The following is a 17,730-nucleotide window of genomic DNA, read 5'->3' as shown; positions in this document are numbered from 1 at the left end:
TATATACACACGACTGACATACGTCCAGCAGTATAAACAAAGCTTCGAGTCAGAAACTCAAAGTCCTTTCAATCAGACTCACGTCGCTTTTGCATCTGCTTCCACTTCTAAGATCCCTGTGATCACTCGACTTCTCTCCCGAGATACAACTCATGGCCCAAACAAACCTTCGGGTCAGAAACTCAAAGTCCTTCCAATCGGGTTCACACGTCCCCTCACATCCACTTCCACTTCCAACTGTCCTTCCTGTAATCTCACGAGACCTCTCTCGAGGATCAAGGCTGGGTTCCAGTCTAAATTTAGGCACCTGGCATCCGAATCTAGACGTCTCTGAGTCGGACAAATGTCAAGTCGTTGACAACGACACTGCCATGTACGTATCTCTCTACACCTCTCCATTCCATTAATTAATATGTAATTACAAACCGCAATTTATTTTAGTCAACACTGTGCCTCGTGCATTTACAGAGGACTCCATCAGATCTCAAGAGACTATCTCGCAGCAGCGGCGTAACTATTAAAATAACTTCTTCGATACCACCCATCCTAATTGTCATCATCTCTGCATTTCTCCGCAACACGCAAATATTAACGTTGTTGTGTGCCTCGGAACAAGCCGCCACAAGCATATGGCTTGTACTTCCTCAGCAAAGCTTCCGCTCTTGTGCGCTTCCCGCCTTTCCGACAGGCGTAGCCCAGTGTAATTCCCTTCATCACCACGTCTCCGTCACCGATATACGTCCGTCTATTGAAATCTAACGAAACCCGAGTTGTTGTCTATCTGAAGCATGGGAAACGTACACCTGTCCCCAAAGCCAGTCAAGAGCCTCGCGAAAGGCAAGGATGGATAGTAAGACAATGTCGATTGGCGGATCCCCCCCCCCCCCAAAAAAAAATCTACCGAACTGGAAGCCAGGCAAACAGTGTTAATGTGCTTATTATTACAACCAATCTCTGCTTTCTCTGTTCTACTCAAGCATAAAAATGTACAGTTCTATCTCTTCAGTACATGTAGAAGTACAGTACTAAGGCTCATTATCATAGGGAACATCTCTGGTCATCTATTTCAGTACCCCTGATCATGATTTCGAAGTCCCTTGTATCATTACACACTGCTTCGATCTGTGACTTCCAGAGCAAGTAAACATCCTCATACCACACAAATAAAACTCCTCCCCCCCTTCCCTCATCCATATATCTCATCTTCCGTGCCATCACCTACACAGTAACTAGACAATAAAACACACTCTGCATCAACATCGATTAACGCTCGATCCCACCGATTTCGCCGAGTAACCGGGCACGATTTGCATCATCTCTGTGCCGAAATTGAAATGACGCCGCAAAATTAATTTACTTGCCCTGGTTCAGGAATCGAAGAAACAAGGCCCGAGACCCAAAGCCTTCTTTCCATTCAATCCTGAGTCGTTCCAGCCACCCGGCGATAAATTATTTCTGGTCAGCCACATGGACGCGAAAGTCACGACTGGTTCGCCCTATTCTTCCATAACAATAACCATCTTACTCAACTCAACGACACATAGAGAGGGGAAGGGGGAATCATCTAATCCCCTCAAGACACAGCACGTTATGATTATCACAGGATGACGATACATACAAATAGTTGCTGGTATACTATACATCTAGTAACACTGCCACGAAGTCACGTTTTAGAAAGGTATCAAGAACATGATTGAAAGAAATGAAGAATGCAACGCTAATGCCAAAGCGATTGAAAGCCATACAATAATAGTCCACCGACGGATTCCGCTCCTCCCTCTAATTTATGTGACGTCAAGCAAGCCCGTCAAATGCTCGTCTTCCGGTCCCCGTCCTTCCCGTCCTGATCCCGACCTTGGAACGTATCCTGCGGAGCAATGTCCACCACCGAGTACCTCGAAAACCCAGTCTCTGGTTTTTCCTCACCCTCATTTTCATCAAAGCGCGTGTTAAAGCTTCGCAGCTCAAGCATATTCGAGTCATCCCGTGTACGAACCTCACCATCCGTCTGCGTATGCGTGAATATAGCAGAGTCAATCGTCGTCGTGAGCGCACTCGTCGGCGTACTCCTGCCACCAACCAAGCTCCTGATACCCCTCCTCGTACCGTTCGGCTTCGACGGATAGGGAAATGGCTTACCCGATACGGGTGTTATAGGCGTTATAGGCGAAGGAAGCTTAGTGGACGGATCGCTGTCGACGGTGGACGTTGCTTCTGTTCCATCAGTGACGTTTGCATGCAGCGGAAGAGTATGTGTCAGAACAGTCGGCTGGGACACCTCAAAGCCTCGTTGACGAAGATCTAGAATCATACGGCATGCCAGCACATCCGCAAGCATGATACTCAGCGGAATGTTGATAGCAGACATATCGGCCTTTGGTCTGACAAGCGGATCAGGAAGCTTGGAAATGTACACGTAGTGCAAAGACTTACTGAAGGTAGAATATGCCATTCACCTGTAGAGCTAATCAGCACCTTGAATAATCAAAGCAGACTTAAACAATCAACTTACCAAATTTGCAATGGAGATCAAGACGAAGTAGAAAATCCCTGAAGACAACGACAGACGTGATAAGTAGACCAAAGTGCTTGAAGATATCTGATCCCATACCTTCGCGGAGGAATGTCTGTATTAAAGGACTGTTCGTAGCTCCATACATACGACGAAGTCGGAAAGCTTTCCATAGCGTCATTGCAGTAACTGATGCGTCGAAAGCCAGGGATGCCATCTTGATAGAATAAAATTTAACACAAATGAATCAGCGAGCATGTTTTACTCACAAAAAATCCTGTGCAAAAAACCGTGAGTGAATTTATACGAACCGAAATAAAAGTTACTTACCGAGAATGTGCGCAGAATGGGGTTTCGACTGGGGGAAACAGGGCCCTTTGTCCTAGAGACAACATTAGAACACCTGCATACTTAATGGGACGCATACTTACAAAGGGAGGATAAGCGAAGGGCAATACTATTTGAGAGGCTGCATGAGCAAATGAGACTTCTTCAGAGAAGAGGAACTTACGGTCCATCTGGCTGGTATCGACATATAGCTGGTACGAGATCACACCGGCGAGGCCAGCGCAAAGTGCGACGAGCAAGTACTTATTACGGTTGAAGAATGCATATGTGCGGATCAAAAGCACGACTGCACGATTATTCGGTCAAACAGTTTCGAAGAAAACAACCTATATGAAGCTCACCTTCCGCTCCCGCTTGATTCCACATCGCAAGAGCGACTGGTGACTACGGACGCAACAATTAGGACGAAGTCTTCACAAATTCAAAAGCTGCATACCCGGAATATCTTTAAGCAAGTTTCCTTGGAGTGATTGGTAACAAATACACTTAGGATGTACGGCATGACAAAGAGTACCCAGTATCTGTTCAAATGCGGATCAACACAGCGACGCTAAATAACTCGAAACGGTATAGTCACCTGCAGAACAGATAAGAGAACTTCGCCGCAGTCCAATTCGACTAAGGATGAAATAAGGCAAGGCAACGATTTGTATCCTCTTGACAGGCCGTACCTTCCAGATCTAAGGACAAATCTAATTCAAAAGGCAAAACACGGTGCACGAATGCGGAGACTTACGAATTTATATTCTCTCGGTAGACTGATAATCCAATCCCACACTACGACAGCGTCTACATACCCAGAGCGTCAGTACCAACTGAGTAGCGACCGTGTAGACTCATGCTACTCACACATGCCTATATAGGTATATGTATGCGGTTAATACTCTCGTTAACAGCACAGTGGGGACCGGGGAATACTTACAACAGAAGTAAATCTGGGTTCTGTTTGGAAAACATTAAGGGCGGGACATCAGAGAATGTTAGAAGCGAGAATGCCACCGAGAGAACGTACACGAAAATGAAATGTTGCGCCTCCGCGAGCGCGGCAGCGGCTGCAGCTGCAGCAACGGGGTCACTGGGAGTGGCCATGCCTTTCGACTACAGTAGAGCAGAACAAGGAAGATCCAGTGGCTGACAATGACTTGTCTTGAAACAAAGCACACGTCCGCAGAACGCACGACAGAAGACGACAAAAGGTGAAGAGCTGATACGAGAGAAGGAGGCGTCAAAGGAAAGGCGGCCACTCGAAAGGTAATTAGGGTATAAGTATTAATAGTGAAATATAATAAATTGAATTTATTCAAGGGGGGGTTATTTGGCTCTATGAGTCCCGATTCGGATGCTGCGAATCGCATTTTCGTCGATCTGATCCCGCCTCGCGCCTCGCGCCTCGAAATCGTGTCTCAGTAACGTACAGTCTTCATAAGTTCCTTCCTTGGTCTTGCATTGTTGCATGCCGGGCAGCGGCATATGCTTGCCACGTTCCTTGTCGACCACGACACGGAAGAACAGCGTTAGACTACTCGAGTCAATCACTATATCGACTCTGCGATATGTTATTCACTGCTGACAATACCAGATCGTGAACACAGCAAATATAGTACACCGAAGCGCCCGAGACTCAGACATGCACGAAGGAAAAGTTTTCACTGTGCAAGAATACAATAAGAGCCGATCACGCGCAATACATGTAGATAGATCGTGATGTGCGATAGGGCAATTCACCTTCAGAAAGCAGGGTCCAGCCAACATGCACCGCGAGAAACCAGGAATCACAGAACGAGAAGCTAGTCAAGAAAAGTACGTCAGATTGCCAAAGTCTATCGGAAGCATCGTTGGCAGATCTGGAGGAAGACGGCAGGCCGAGCGTTTCTTTGCACTGACGAAACCGCATCACCGGGAGATGGCTGTCCAGATTTGAAAAGGATAGCAGACGGAACGGAAGCAAGCTCTCAAAGACCAGCTCTATGTCCAGCCAATCACCGACACAGCAAGCTCGCGTATGAGGATCAGGTGCGGGTGTTTCGCTCGTTCTTCGCGTCCATGTCGACTTATCAGCAAAGCGCCCTCGCTCTGGACTAATACGTTTCGGCGTATTTTGATTTTCCGCCCACAGAAAGGCCTGTTGGTATGCCTTCTGGACCTTAGTCGCATCACCCCCATCACCACGGAATCTCACGCCTCGATACATTGCCCTCGACTTCTTCAAGTTCTTCGTCCACGATCCACTAGTCGTACATACACGTTTCAACGCATTTCTTCGCCATCTCATCCCAACGAACTGGTGATTCATATTCCAGTCATCCAGCCACCATCATTCCTATCGTCACACAAAAAAAAACGTCTCTGCTCACTTGCCAATACTCTCAAAGAACCTCACAAACTTCCCCACCCCAGGGCAGATCGCAAGCCGGATCCGCTCGTTCTCCTTCCACAACCCGTGACCACGCCCCTCTAACCAACTCGCTACTCGGCTCCCATTGCTAATGCTATTTCCATCGCGATCACGCACCATTCGTGCAAGTGCATCTTTCCTTATGCTCCACTTCAGACTCCGTACTACAGGTAGTAATCGCGGAGAGCACCCTTCTGCGTCGGGGATTACGCGCCTGAGCGCTTGAGGTGACTTGCGTTGAAGGTGAGCTGCTAGAACGTGGCGCACGTGCGATAGCTGCAATCTCTTCGAGGTTTCGTATTGCTTTACCGACTATATGCGGACATAGCACATAACCGTGACAAAAGTAACCACGACAATGCAGCAATTCACCATGAAAGTTTTCGATTATATAGAGATTAGAGGGTGGGTCAGTTATAGCTGTTGCTGCTGCGGACGAGATCCGACTACGCACCTCACGCGAATTGAAATATAGGCCCGTCCTATATCGCCTTTCTATCCCCAATCCTCTCAATACATTCTTCAGCACTAGGTCAGGTATGGTAGGGCGTAATGTGCCGCCGTATCCGAAGAGTGCGTGCTGTACGCGCGATGGTGCGACGATGAGGATGCGCCGCCTGTGGAGGACTGGATCTTGCGCTAAGCCCTTGAGTATTGGTGAAATTCGACTCAATGCATCGAGTTCAGGGAGATCTAGGTATGATACTGTGCGGTGGCGAGGAAGTTAGATACACGCACTAAATCATTTCAATCACGAGCAACTTACGGATATGCAGGATGACTTCTGGTGGAAGCGTTTCCAGCCTCGTTGCCCTATTGTGTGGACCGTAGTAAGATCGAATAGACATCTTGACAAAAGCCAGGCTCTCAAAGAAACGGAATCATATATATGTATATGTAGCAAGCTCAGCTGCTAAAGGAATTGAGGCGAACTGAATTGGTAGAAATGAGCAAAGTGAAAGCCTCGCTGTCCAGCTGCGGTGGCTTAGAAGAGGAGTCAACCGGTCAGACGAGAGCACAGAAATAGCAATTATTACGTCAGTGTAATTCTATTGATTTACTTCCGCTATTTCGTCGAGCTGTCTCGAACCAGCACTAGTACTACTATCACTTGTTCTGAAATTGATAATCATGGAACTCGACCGTATCAATTTAGAAGTCTGCATTGACTCGGTTGAGTCTGCTCTTGAGTCAGTACCAGTCTCATCATCACATCCCTACGGGCCTACGCAGATTATTGACCTAACGGCTCTCTGCAAATGGTGCATATACGCAATACTCGACATCCTTATACTGCAATCTTTCTGTAATCAAAATCGACTGACACGATAACTCATTGCTTCAACAACCAATATGCTGCTTGGTTTACCGGACTTCCTCTGTTTCCATTTCCAAGGGCTGTGCGAGGCGGAGCCGACCGACTTGAAATCTGTGGCAATCTCGCAATAGGAGGTGGGACGACCCCAAGTATAGGACTCGTTCGTCTCGTCAAAAAATCTTGCCCATCTCACATAGAGCTCATGGTCCGTATAAAATCCCATACTGTGAAGCAATGTTCTAGTACTGAGGCTTTCTCATCCCTGGCTGCCCTCATGCTGTATCTAAAATTAATTATCCATTCAATCTGAAACTGGATGTGAATGGTAATATATTGTGGAAAGGTGATGATCCGACCTCGAACAGGCGACTTCCTCTACACACCACACGAACTATCCGTCATGCTTGAAGATATCCGCGCTTTCGCAGAAATAGGCATAACGGGGGTGGTATTCGGCGCTTTATGCGCTGATGGTAAAGTCGACATGGAGAAGACGGAGATACTTACCGAAGAGGCGGTAAAGTATAATCTACAAGGCTCGTGGGTTTTAATTATGGCTAGCTTGCCCAAGACTGACTGAGAATACAATCGATTTCTTTAATATGTTAGTATGCATTCATCGAGCGTTTGATATGGTTGTTGATCAAAAAGATTGTATGCGTCCATTTTCACCCCGAATACCCAGCAACTGAAACAAGTTATATAGCTTTACATACCTTATCTACCATCTTAGGCATAACACGTATCTTAACTAGGTATACCTTCCTTTCTACTCTCACCGACAACAAGAACCCCTCAATTTAACCTTGCTCGTCCATCCTGCACTTTCTTCTTTACAGTGGTGGAAAACCAACCGTCTCAGAAGGCCTTGCATCCCTCGTCAACCTCTGCACCTCCCTGGAAAATCAAAATCGAACTCTGGAGTCTTCAACAACTCTCACATCTCCCTCTTCCCTTCCTCAAAGACAAACCCGTCTCGAAATAATGCCGGGCTCAGGCCTAAATGCCCATACTCTCCCACCAATTCTCTACATTCTCCGACCCTTCATATCTTCAGGTATTATACGTTCAATCCACATGAGTGGAGGGAGCTTTGTCGAAAGTGGCGTGTTACACAGACCAGAAGGTATGGGAATGGGTGTTGGAGATGCTGGAGAATGGGGAATTTGGCGGACGAATGAGGAGAAAGTGAGAGCCGTGAGGGAGGTTGTTGATAAAATGTGGGAGGAAATTGTAAAGGAGCATAGGGTGAAGTCTGAATAACCCCAAATCTGTACAGAAAAAATTGAAGGGGTGTCTGCCGTCAACAAACTGTTCGTTTGTATTAATATAAATACAACAATCGGTATTCTCTCTCTCTGTACACCCTAAATCGCGTCAAATATCCATACAAATTGGTCGATTATGTATAAGAAAACGAAAGGCATGTCCTTTCTTTTGTTTGCATATCCATGCGTTCGTTATGAACGATTGTGCTAGTTAATTAAGTACCACCCTTGCAACTCTCAACTGTCTTTGTCGTCTCCTAGCCGCGCGCGAATGGTTATTTAGTCCTCCATGGAAAGCAGACGTAGCCTCACGCGCACGATCTGACGTCGCGGACTTTGGTTCTGCGGAATCGCCATCCTCGATTGTTCGGATGGAGTATTTTCGTAAGAGCAGAGCACCTCCGGGCTGCAGTCGAGAAAAAAGAGAGAGAACAAAAAAGCAAGTACAATCAATATGTTAATAAAATAATTGAAAGAAGTCCGAAATACGCACGTGTTCCCCAAGATACCGAGTTACATCAACAGCGTACCCATCAAGCAACACAACACATCGTCCAGGTCGCTCAGCAACGTATTTACGCAACGCATCTTCATCCCATATAGGTCCCTCCCACTCCGAGTCTTCATCCTCAAACTCCGAAGATGAGGAGGAAGATTGTGAGATAATCGACTCATCGCCTGATTGTAAGCCAGAATCAGACGTTGGGTATTCAATGTGATGTTTATGTCCGTGTAATCGCATCCAAGCCAAGGCGCTTCGAATATCTTCGTTGCGTGCTCGTCGCAATCCTGTAACAAGACCGAAGCGGTGTAATAGGATAATAATCCATTTCGATGGATCCCAGGTCAGCCGCGATGGACCGGCACGAAAATCATGAGGGAACGCATGCTACATGAACCAAACGTCGATTAATGTCCTACACCAATTTCAAATGACCGGAAAAGGAGTGTAATCTTACGTGCTAAAAATATCGAAGTGGTCAGACTCAAGTTGTATACAAAAATAGGGAACTGTAACGCGTACATAATTGTGATTCCCTTCACCACATGTTAGCATAGCCATAATCTACAACAGAAGCAAGTGGGTCTACTTTAATATCTGCTGTTTCCAGGAACGTGAACTCCTCACCAAGTTCCCTCTGGAGGTATTCTCGTCGGAGTACGGTTGCAAGCCGTCCCAGTGCGCTAGGCTGTATTTTATCAGACTCGACACAAAAGCATTCGTCCAGTTCCACTCACGAATTCACTAGGAAAGTGCAATGCCAAACTTGGAAAGTAAAATTTAGAAGACTGTTGATAATTCCGCGGATGTACAATCTTACTCGCAAGCCGTGCTACAAGACCTCCCCAGACGAAGGCGCCGCTTGGATCATCCCATAGCATGCCCAAGGCGATCGGCAAGACGAATCCAGTAAGGAGAGCAATCGGCACTGAAAAAAAAAAGTAAGGTATTGGCAATTGGAATGACCATATTTAATTTTGTAAGGAAAGAATAGTGAACGCACCGTAATAGTTATGCTGGAATCGAGCGACTACAGTATCGTAGTCAGATTGCTAACTGCACAAAGCATTGAAATACGTTTACATACCAGGATCACTTTCCAAGTCATCTCTATTAATCGTATCCATCTTCTCATACTTCGGCTTGTAAAATATCCAGCCCATATGCGAGAATAGCAAACCTCGGGTTGCTGCATATCTGCGTAATTCATCCTGAGCCTAAATATGTTCCGCAGAGAGGACTACAAATTCAGTCATACGGATCAAGTACCGGATCGTCCGTGAATCTCTATTCGGCGATATCAATGACAATTCTAGGAACAGGAACGGCGATGATACGGACATGGTGTAATCTATGCCTAAGACACCTGTGTGGGCGTTAGAATGGGCTTAACAATTAAACTCATTAATAGATTACAACATACCACCACTGAAACATAGGTGAGTTATCGGTTCGTTAATATATAATTATTAATACACACCTTTATTGAGCCCTGGAAGGCCATAGACCCAAGAGCCGCAAGTATGATCCTGACACCAAGTGCAGCGCGGAACGCTCTATGCGAATACAAACGGTGGTATCCTATCGTTACTCTGCACCCGCATTCAGTTGAGACATGTGTTTCCGCCGGTAACTTACATGGCCAGTACCCACCCGAAGCATGCCAGTTGCCAAACTGCAATACCCAGCCAAATTGTCGCTCGAGACACGACCCACGGAGGCTTGTAGTATAACCCAAGACATGCCGCAACGTGCACTCCGACGAAGAAAATTGCATTAGACCACCAAAATTCACCTTTAAGCGACTGTCCAGAGTTCGGAAATTTGTATTTGCTACTTGTTGTCATTGTCAGGAGAACAGTAGCCGGGAGTAATGGGATGAGAGGAAAAGGTTGGGGAACGGAAAGAAACCGGGCTGGGGAGATGGATTTATAGGGACGGGAAATGGGTGCGATCAAAGGTTCGCGTTGCTTCATTCAGCCGGACTGATGACAAGAAGCCTGTCACCAGATCGTCGCGCTGAACGCCGCTTTTCGATCACAACGATCGAGGTTCTTAAACACAGTTACGTAGGCAGCGGGTGCAAGTTCATTACTTCTCTTGTCTTCTCTCCCTCGTCATTGACAGTACGATAGACATACTCTCCTCGGGCGGGAGAAAGATTACAGGCTTATACAGCTATCCGGCGGTATATCATTATCTGCGGCTGGTTGTCGCTTTTGGATTGATAAATCAACCGTGAGTAGCTTCTATCTTCAGATCTCACACGAGCGCACCCAGTTGTCATATCGCCCGGTGGCACACGGGTTAACGGACATGCCTTTTGTACACCGAAAGATGAAAGTGTTAATAGAGTTTCGCTTGGCCGGTGTGTGACCTAGGAAGACAGATGTTTTTGCACAGCTTGAAGGCTTCATGTACGCGACGATGGATGGTGGATGCCACTGGATGGGCAGTCTGATCGGCGTTCGCGGGGCGTAAAAGCCGTGCGAATGCCGTCGGTGTCTTGGCGGTAAAGAGAAATTATTCCGCTCTCTGGCTCTACCCGACGGTGTGGAACCGACTTAATCCGAGAGCGTGGATCTTACCTTCCGTGCATGCTTGTAGTCTGGCAATGACATCTTAACAACCCTTATTTACTGTATGTTGGGCCCTAGGCAGACCTGAGTAGATCCACGAGAAGAGCAAGGCTAGATGGTCAAGGATGATTCGTGGGGAAAATCACTTGCTAGATGGCATGAGATCATCTGGCAAGATGTCTACCCAAACAATTTAGCAGGCATGGAGCGGTTGTAGGTGTGTTTAGTATGTATTTTATTACCCACAACACCCTTTGTTAGATAGTGTCGATATGCAATAATATTTAAACTCATACCATACAGATTATACTGGAATAACAATTTCCAACTTGTTTTGTATGTCTTAGCCCCCCAACACGATTTTTGCATTGTAAATACACCTTTTTTTTAATATCAATCTAAACATTTCAAGGTGGCGGAATTTATGCCATATACAAACAAAAATACATCTATTAGTATTACTGAACACCTTTCTTCTCCTCACCACCACTAGGTGACACAGCTCCCTTCCGTCCGGCACTCTCAGCAATTCCAAGTATCTCATCTGCCTCTCGCGAACCCGCACGTGGAACGTCCTTACGCAACGACACTTTAACAGGAGAGACACCCTCATTATGCGCAAGAGCAAAGACGACGTCCATATCTTCGAGCGATCGGCCTGCTGTTTCTGGAAAGAAGAAATATACCACGGGGATTATGAATGCGTTCAGAGAGGCGAAAACTAAGAAAATAAATATGTTAGGTTTGAGTAACTACATTTCAAAAAATGCTAGAAGGTAATGTGAAAGCATACCGATATAAGTACCCCAGGAGATATTCTCGAAAGATGGACCCGTGACCATCACAACCATGAAGTTGAAAATCCAGTTGGATGCAGTGCTAAGAGCATTGGCTGGTGCCCTTATACGAAGTCCGACAATCTCAGCAGGCTGCAATTCGTAACATCGTTAGATCCACAAAACAAATATAAATCGACAAGTACGCACATAAAGCCAAGTCATACCCAACCAACCAAGCGCGAAAATCGAGTTAAAGACAAACAGCAAGACACACGAAACAATCTGCGCAGCAGGATTATTATTAATACTGCCCAGGATTGCTAGTAAGACCATTGTGATGGTTTGACCAAAGGCACTCCATAGCATGAGCCTGCGCCGACCCGCACGTTCTATAATGAAGATAGCGATAAGACTCGCTGCGAAGTATTCTGTCCCGTTGCATGCAGCGACGATACGCGAGTTGATATCTGAGAGGCCGAGCCGTTGGAATAGGATTGTCTACAGCCGTTTCTGTAAGTCCGAATAGTAGGTTAATAAGCTGTAGCTCCTACCGCATAGTACGTGATGATATTGATGCCCGTAATTTGTTGGAAGCATTGAGACGTGACAGCAAGAGCCGCACGACGGAAGTTCTGACTACGCCCATGTGTAAAGAGTTCACTGAGATTGGTCGTGTTCTCCCCAAGACCTCCTTCCGCCACAACAGTCTCGTGAATAGCGATGTACGTGCGTTGCACTTCAGCGTCCGAGATGTCCTTGTCGTCCATAGCGGAGATAATAGCAAGTGCTTCGGCATGTCGGCCGTGCTTCACTAGCCATCGAGGTGATTCAGGGAGCTTGACGACATGAGTATAACGAATGGGCTCGAGGTAGACAATCACGTTTCATACTTACAATACCGATACCAAATATCATTATTGTAGCCAGGACTATTTGTAGGGAGATTGGGACTCTCCATTGTGCAGTACTACCTGAAATGAAGAAACTACCATTTATTAGAATGCGACGCCTAGGAAGACAAAGCTAATCGGGGCCTCACAATCCAAAATCTATCCACTGAATAGAGGTCATCTTCGATGAGCCACTTTATCCGGTAGATATGGAAGTACTTACGTATCTGCAAGAGGGACAAGTTATCATTAGCACAAGAATATGTACTGGTAGCCCATAATTTAGACATACGAGAGCATGATACCAAACGTAATCAAACTGCCTTCTATCATTATATTACTGCCGCGCTTAGCAGCGGGAGAGCATTCGGCGTGATATGTAGGGACTGTTGAGGTCTGCAAGGATTAAAAAAACAAGATGTGAGCGACCCGAATAATAGAAAGTGACTTAACTCACATTCAGGCCATTGCCGATACCCGTAATAATACGAGCCACAACCATCATGGCATAACTGACTGCAGCGGTCTGTAGGATTGCTCCAATAATCATAATGCATCCGCCAATAACTATAGTCCGCCTTCGACCAAGTTTGTCGCCGACCCAAAGATTCGACAGTGCGCCTATCAAGCAACCTATCTCCTAATCGGGAATAAATAAACAGAATTTCCTTCGAAGTCACGACGTACATAAATCGCGACAACAAAGCTTTGAAGCGTTGCGTGATGAGGACTTGTAGCGACTACGACCTGCGGGAAGACTCTTTCGAACTGCATGAAGCGGTAAGTTATTCCTCCGAAACGATAATGAATACTTTAATATTTACTTGATTTGCAGTCAAGAGTGCAGACATGACGCCTTGATCATAACTGAACGACATATTAGACAACACATTACCTTTTCAATTAGTGTACATACCCAAAGAGCGTAAACCCCGTACCCGCGACGAAGGCAAGAACGAGGCTCAGGGTTCTTCCTCGAAGCTTCGGCATTTTGTCATTAACGGCCTGCTCTAGTTCTCCATATCTCATCCCCGTCATGTCTTCAAGTTGATCCAACGACGATTTTTCGTCGTATGTGACATGATCGTCCGCAGATTTTCCACTCATCTTAGAGCTTTACAGGTCAGCGATGACTTACTGATGAAGACTCCACAGAAGTTAGAGAGGTCTCGGCTGTGGACTGGTCACAGTGCCCTTTTATAGATAGCAGCCATTAGATTTGATGCCGGTCCGTCGGATTATGCGCCGGAGAAGAAAACTGTGGGACAAAGAATAACGCGGGGAAGAAGTTCATCAGATATCAAATTTCCCAGAGCTCAAACATTTGCGAAGTCAGAAGTGGTGTAAGATGACCTCGTGATAGCCATTGCCGTTCTCCAAGCGATGTCGGCGGAATGTAAGCAAGCGCTGAAATCGCAAAATATCACATCTTTCAGATAAGGCAAATGCATCGTCAAATATAGAGGCACGATGGTGTATCAGAATATAAGCAAGAATTCGTCAATAAAGGGCCCTCAGACTCCAGGAGTGGACAGCGCACACAAAGGTTCAGAAGGATTGTAAGGGGAATAAACATGAGTCCACAAAGGAACAAACAACACGTAAATAAATATCGGCACGTGACGCTGTTAGCATGGCTGAAGCGTCAGCAATTGGGCCGACGAGCGCCCTCGCACCGGGATTCCCGCCTGGAATAATCGTTTGAACACATCATGGTCAAGCGCGAGTTTGCAGCGAACCCGGATATCGACGTCGATGCGCCTCGAGCGAAGCGCCACAGGGAAACAGTGGCAGAAACACCTGTGACTGACGAAGCTGACATGCCTGAGAAGGATGGGAGCAGCGAACGCGAGAACGATAATGACACAAATGCCGCAGAGGTAGGGCCCGCGATGAGCCCGGAGGAAGTGCGTGAAGAAGGCTTGAAGGTGCTGCAAGTGCTGAGAGACGCAGTGGACAGAGAGTGAGTGATCACCCGAGACGCGCCTCACCCAGAAACCTACCAGTCGCGGTTGCCAATTTACCATAATTAACGCCTCGCTAACTAATTGTTTTATTCATGCTTGCGTCCCTTTTGCATTCGGCGTCTTTCAGAGGTCGACAGATTTCGTATGATTTCCTGCGTCTGGTGTCAAAGAGACAATTTCCGGACTACTACGAGATCATCAAGCAACCCATAGCACTCGACGACATCAAGGCTCAGCTCGAAAGCCATGCTTACCCGTCTTTGGAGGCTTTGCGACAGGATCTCGATACCTGCTTCAAGAATGCAAAGAGATACAACCAGCGGGAGAGTCGCATCTGGAAAGACGCAAAACATCTGCAGGTGAGCACTTCCGTGAACGATACCAGGAGTTAAGCGGTACAAACCGACCTTAACTTCAGAAACTCGCAAACAAGGAGATAGACAAAATTCTGCGAAGGGGCGATGAGGATGACGATGGATCCGATAAAGAAGGTGGAAAGAAAAAAGAAAAAGGGACGAACATTCACCGACTTATGAAGAATCGGTTGCAGAAGTTGTTGGGCAAGACAGATGAAGCGTGAGGTCGTGTTTGTCTGTTGCAGTCATTTTTCTCACCTCCTCTCTGGCAGTGGCCGTCAACTTTCTCCTGCCTTTATGGATTTGCCTTCAAAGAAAAAATGGGCAGTATACTACAAGTTAATCGCTCGGCCTATCTGTATTGAGGATATTTTCGTGAGCCTCTCTTCCAATATTGAGACAAGTCATCATCTGATCTATGTTTTAGAAACGAATAAAACGCAAAGGATACACAACAATCCAAGACTTCATGAGTGATGTCGACCTTGTTTTCTCAAACGCGTTACAGTTTAACGAGGAGCACTCGCTAATTTGGGAAGATGCGTTGACCTTGAAAGTATGTTCTTCACTATTATTTTCTGTTCTGCATTCATAACAAACTACGTAGACGTATTTTCATCAGATTATGAACGACCTTCCAGCCAAGTACAACATGAACAGGGCGGACGAGTCTTCAGCATCACCAGAAGTTTCTCACAACAGGATTAAACTAAAACTTCCTGGTCATCAGTCAGCGGCTCATGCAAACAACACCGATGCTGGACAAAACGGCGAAACGAGCTCAGGAACGATGCGAATCCGCGTTCCAGGTCTTGGAGGCGCAGTTGCTGGAACGAGTGGTGGTGGCGCAATAAGTGAAGATAATAAACAAGCGATCGCGAGTTCAATAAAGAAATCGAAGACGACGTCTCCTGCTGTCCCAACTACTTCTCTTCCCTCTTCTGCAAGCATACCTCATTCCACTCATCCTTCTACGTCTCCGCCTAATGCAGTTTCTGCGATCGCTCCTACGGCTACGCCGACGCTTGCGATGCCGACTCCAAAACCTGCGAAGGCAGCAGCGATACCATCGCATATGAAGTCGACGCCTGTTGCTCAAGCAAGTCTCCTACAACAGCAGTCTACACCATATACCCCTTTCCATCAATACACAACTGCCTCAAATCCCGTCCCTACACAAAACTTCTACTCTACTTCTGCTGTTACACAAACTCCGGCTCGTGGCTCAGCTACACCTGCACCTTCCGTACCTGCGTCAGCGCCTTTAACTGGTCGGACAGATGCGCCCTCTCCCGTCCCGCCACCGAGTTCGGTGGGTTTGTACAGCGCACGACTCGAGTCTTGTCTCCCAGGGGAGCAACAATCGCGGAGACGACTCGCGGTATTAGACGCACGCATGGGTGTACGAAACTTCGCGTTACAAATACCCGGCACAGATGCCAAGTTCGTCGTTCGCGCTGTCAAGTTTAGTGTTCGCGACAGTGATGGTGATACCGCCGAGGGTAGCGAAGCTGAAGAGGAGGTGAAAGTTGCTCCAACGCCCGTGAAGAAACGCGGTCGCGGCCGACCAAGGAAAGCCATTCCTATCGATCAAGAAGTCCGACCTCCCGCTGCAACGCCAGAAATATCGCCTACCTCTCCACCAAAGAAAGAGAAGGAGAAGCAAGAATGGCGTATACCTCTTTCGTCGGAAGTTGTCGTGCGACTTGATGGGAAGGAAGTTGCAGCGAGTACGACGGACAGTGCTTCAACAGCTACAACACCAGTCATGATAAACGGCAACGGTGAACTACCAAAAAGAGACGACAACGACGAAAAGCCTGCTAGGCCAGAGGACGAGTGGGTTATCGAGACTTCTGCTGGACAACACGTTCTTGACATCGGACGGAAGGGAAATACCTCATTTTGGCGCGTCTACCTATGTGTTCGGTAGTTTCCGTCTCTCTTGGCGCCCTAGTCTCGTTTTCTTGCTCGTACTAGTTTGGCGTTTGTGTTGGTTTTCCTAATTTTTATACAGTTCGTATTTTCACTGTTGATAGTATTTTTAGCACGTGTAATGTGTACTCTTCAATGTATATGTCTACACCCATATTACTCCTACTTAGTCCATTAGAAATGATACTGTCGATTATTCTAACTAGTAATGAACAATAATGGAATGTCCATGGTATCGAAGGTGGGAAAGAAAAGAAGGATAAAGACGAACAGTCCTTTTCACGGATTAATGGTTGCCCGCTTCCGCACCAAGAGGCAATTCGTCCGGTACTTGTTCAATAGGCGGGGAAGGTGACAACGAAGGTGAATGAGGCTCTGGTTTGTACACCCGGTATTTCCCAATCTCAGGACCCCGAGTAAACATATACCGCCTTAAGATCGCCTCACGGTCCGCTGCACCCATTCTAACTTCCAGTCCTTCCGATCCTCGACGCACGCGTCGTTTCCCTCCATAGTATCGATACTCATCGCTGTCGCTCTCTTCACTTCCCTCGGAAGAAGAATAGCGGTTGTTTAATGCAGACGGAGGTGATTTGCCGTAATCTGGATGGTACGGAGGAACTTTTGACACGTTGCCTTCTTCCGGACGATGGGATTGTCTGGATGCTTGTGTTGCTCGTCTGCGAAAAGCGTTGGATGGTTCCAATGAGGGGTTTACAGAACCGTTCTCGTATGTCCATGGTGAGTCTGGTAGCTCCAAAGCATGTCCGTCATCCTCTTCATCGTGATTGAAGTCGTAAGCCCGAGTGTCATTTGGGTCTTCAGGCGGCCAGACTTGCGCTGCTCCATCTACACCGTGGGATCGCAAGATCAGAATCAGT

General features: G+C 46.8%; 9 protein-coding genes across 9 annotated transcripts; 3 read left to right on the top strand and 6 right to left on the bottom strand.

Moving 5' to 3' along the window:
• Positions 1–152: 152 nt before the first annotated feature.
• On the top strand, positions 153–759 carry FOMMEDRAFT_161574 (uncharacterized protein; the record flags this gene model as incomplete). The annotated part of the gene is made up of 2 exons (XM_007271081.1): positions 153–377; positions 442–759. 2 exons carry the CDS (start codon positions 153–155, stop codon positions 757–759), a joined length of 543 nt encoding a protein of 180 aa, XP_007271143.1.
• A 1,048-nt stretch (positions 760–1,807) lies between these two features.
• FOMMEDRAFT_96211 (uncharacterized protein) lies at positions 1,808–3,647 on the bottom strand (the record flags this gene model as incomplete). The annotated part of the gene is made up of 13 exons (XM_007270937.1): positions 1,808–2,381; positions 2,434–2,456; positions 2,513–2,550; positions 2,612–2,729; positions 2,782–2,789; positions 2,843–2,894; positions 2,944–2,969; positions 3,024–3,146; positions 3,202–3,244; positions 3,297–3,381; positions 3,438–3,478; positions 3,532–3,540; positions 3,597–3,647. Coding segments are annotated over 13 exons (1,191 nt in total), but the record flags the coding sequence as incomplete, so codon positions are not given.
• A 530-nt stretch (positions 3,648–4,177) lies between these two features.
• On the bottom strand, positions 4,178–6,229 carry FOMMEDRAFT_23547 (uncharacterized protein). Its single transcript, XM_007270868.1, has 3 exons — positions 6,022–6,229; positions 5,710–5,960; positions 4,178–5,567 (listed from the first exon to the last, which is right to left on the bottom strand). Exons 1-3 carry the CDS (start codon positions 6,101–6,103, stop codon positions 5,211–5,213), a joined length of 690 nt encoding a protein of 229 aa, XP_007270930.1. The 5' UTR covers positions 6,104–6,229; the 3' UTR covers positions 4,178–5,210.
• Positions 6,230–6,731: 502 nt separating this feature from the next.
• Positions 6,732–7,836, top strand: FOMMEDRAFT_149095 (uncharacterized protein; the record flags this gene model as incomplete). The annotated part of the gene is made up of 5 exons (XM_007271080.1): positions 6,732–6,778; positions 6,917–7,109; positions 7,183–7,227; positions 7,280–7,328; positions 7,413–7,836. Exons 1-5 carry the CDS (start codon positions 6,776–6,778, stop codon positions 7,834–7,836), a joined length of 714 nt encoding a protein of 237 aa, XP_007271142.1. The 5' UTR covers positions 6,732–6,775.
• A 216-nt stretch (positions 7,837–8,052) lies between these two features.
• Positions 8,053–10,190, bottom strand: FOMMEDRAFT_96016 (uncharacterized protein; the record flags this gene model as incomplete). The annotated part of the gene is made up of 9 exons (XM_007270928.1): positions 8,053–8,247; positions 8,335–8,730; positions 8,971–9,031; positions 9,081–9,108; positions 9,164–9,271; positions 9,431–9,540; positions 9,602–9,630; positions 9,824–9,935; positions 9,997–10,190. The coding sequence occupies 9 exons, from the start codon at positions 10,188–10,190 to the stop codon at positions 8,053–8,055; spliced, it is 1,233 nt and encodes a 410-aa protein (XP_007270990.1).
• Positions 10,191–10,265: 75 nt separating this feature from the next.
• Positions 10,266–10,769, bottom strand: FOMMEDRAFT_143125 (uncharacterized protein). Its single transcript, XM_007271079.1, has one exon. It carries the CDS (start codon positions 10,758–10,760, stop codon positions 10,599–10,601), a length of 162 nt encoding a protein of 53 aa, XP_007271141.1. The 5' UTR covers positions 10,761–10,769; the 3' UTR covers positions 10,266–10,598.
• Positions 10,770–11,365: 596 nt separating this feature from the next.
• On the bottom strand, positions 11,366–13,581 carry FOMMEDRAFT_113950 (general substrate transporter; the record flags this gene model as incomplete). Its single annotated transcript, XM_007271078.1, has 11 exons — positions 11,366–11,643; positions 11,716–11,851; positions 11,909–12,199; positions 12,253–12,537; positions 12,596–12,686; positions 12,741–12,757; positions 12,880–12,987; positions 13,049–13,231; positions 13,279–13,359; positions 13,416–13,458; positions 13,508–13,581. The coding sequence occupies 11 exons, from the start codon at positions 13,579–13,581 to the stop codon at positions 11,381–11,383; spliced, it is 1,572 nt and encodes a 523-aa protein (XP_007271140.1). The 3' UTR covers positions 11,366–11,380.
• A 686-nt stretch (positions 13,582–14,267) lies between these two features.
• Positions 14,268–15,730, top strand: FOMMEDRAFT_129074 (Bromodomain-containing protein; the record flags this gene model as incomplete). Its single annotated transcript, XM_007271077.1, has 6 exons — positions 14,268–14,554; positions 14,686–14,917; positions 14,977–15,134; positions 15,187–15,289; positions 15,342–15,470; positions 15,522–15,730. Coding segments are annotated over exons 1-6 (1,080 nt in total), but the record flags the coding sequence as incomplete, so codon positions are not given.
• Positions 15,731–17,135: 1,405 nt separating this feature from the next.
• On the bottom strand, positions 17,136–17,696 carry FOMMEDRAFT_161567 (uncharacterized protein; the record flags this gene model as incomplete). Its single annotated transcript, XM_007271076.1, has 1 exon — positions 17,136–17,696. A coding segment is annotated over one exon (561 nt), but the record flags the coding sequence as incomplete, so codon positions are not given.
• Positions 17,697–17,730: the final 34 nt, after the last annotated feature.

Source organism: Fomitiporia mediterranea (assembly GCF_000271605.1).
Source record: "Fomitiporia mediterranea MF3/22 unplaced genomic scaffold FOMMEscaffold_15, whole genome shotgun sequence".
Classification (NCBI taxonomy): Eukaryota; Fungi; Basidiomycota; class Agaricomycetes; order Hymenochaetales; family Hymenochaetaceae; genus Fomitiporia; species Fomitiporia mediterranea.
The sequence above is the reverse complement of the archived record's forward strand: the minus strand, read 5'-3'. Positions and strand labels throughout refer to the sequence as shown.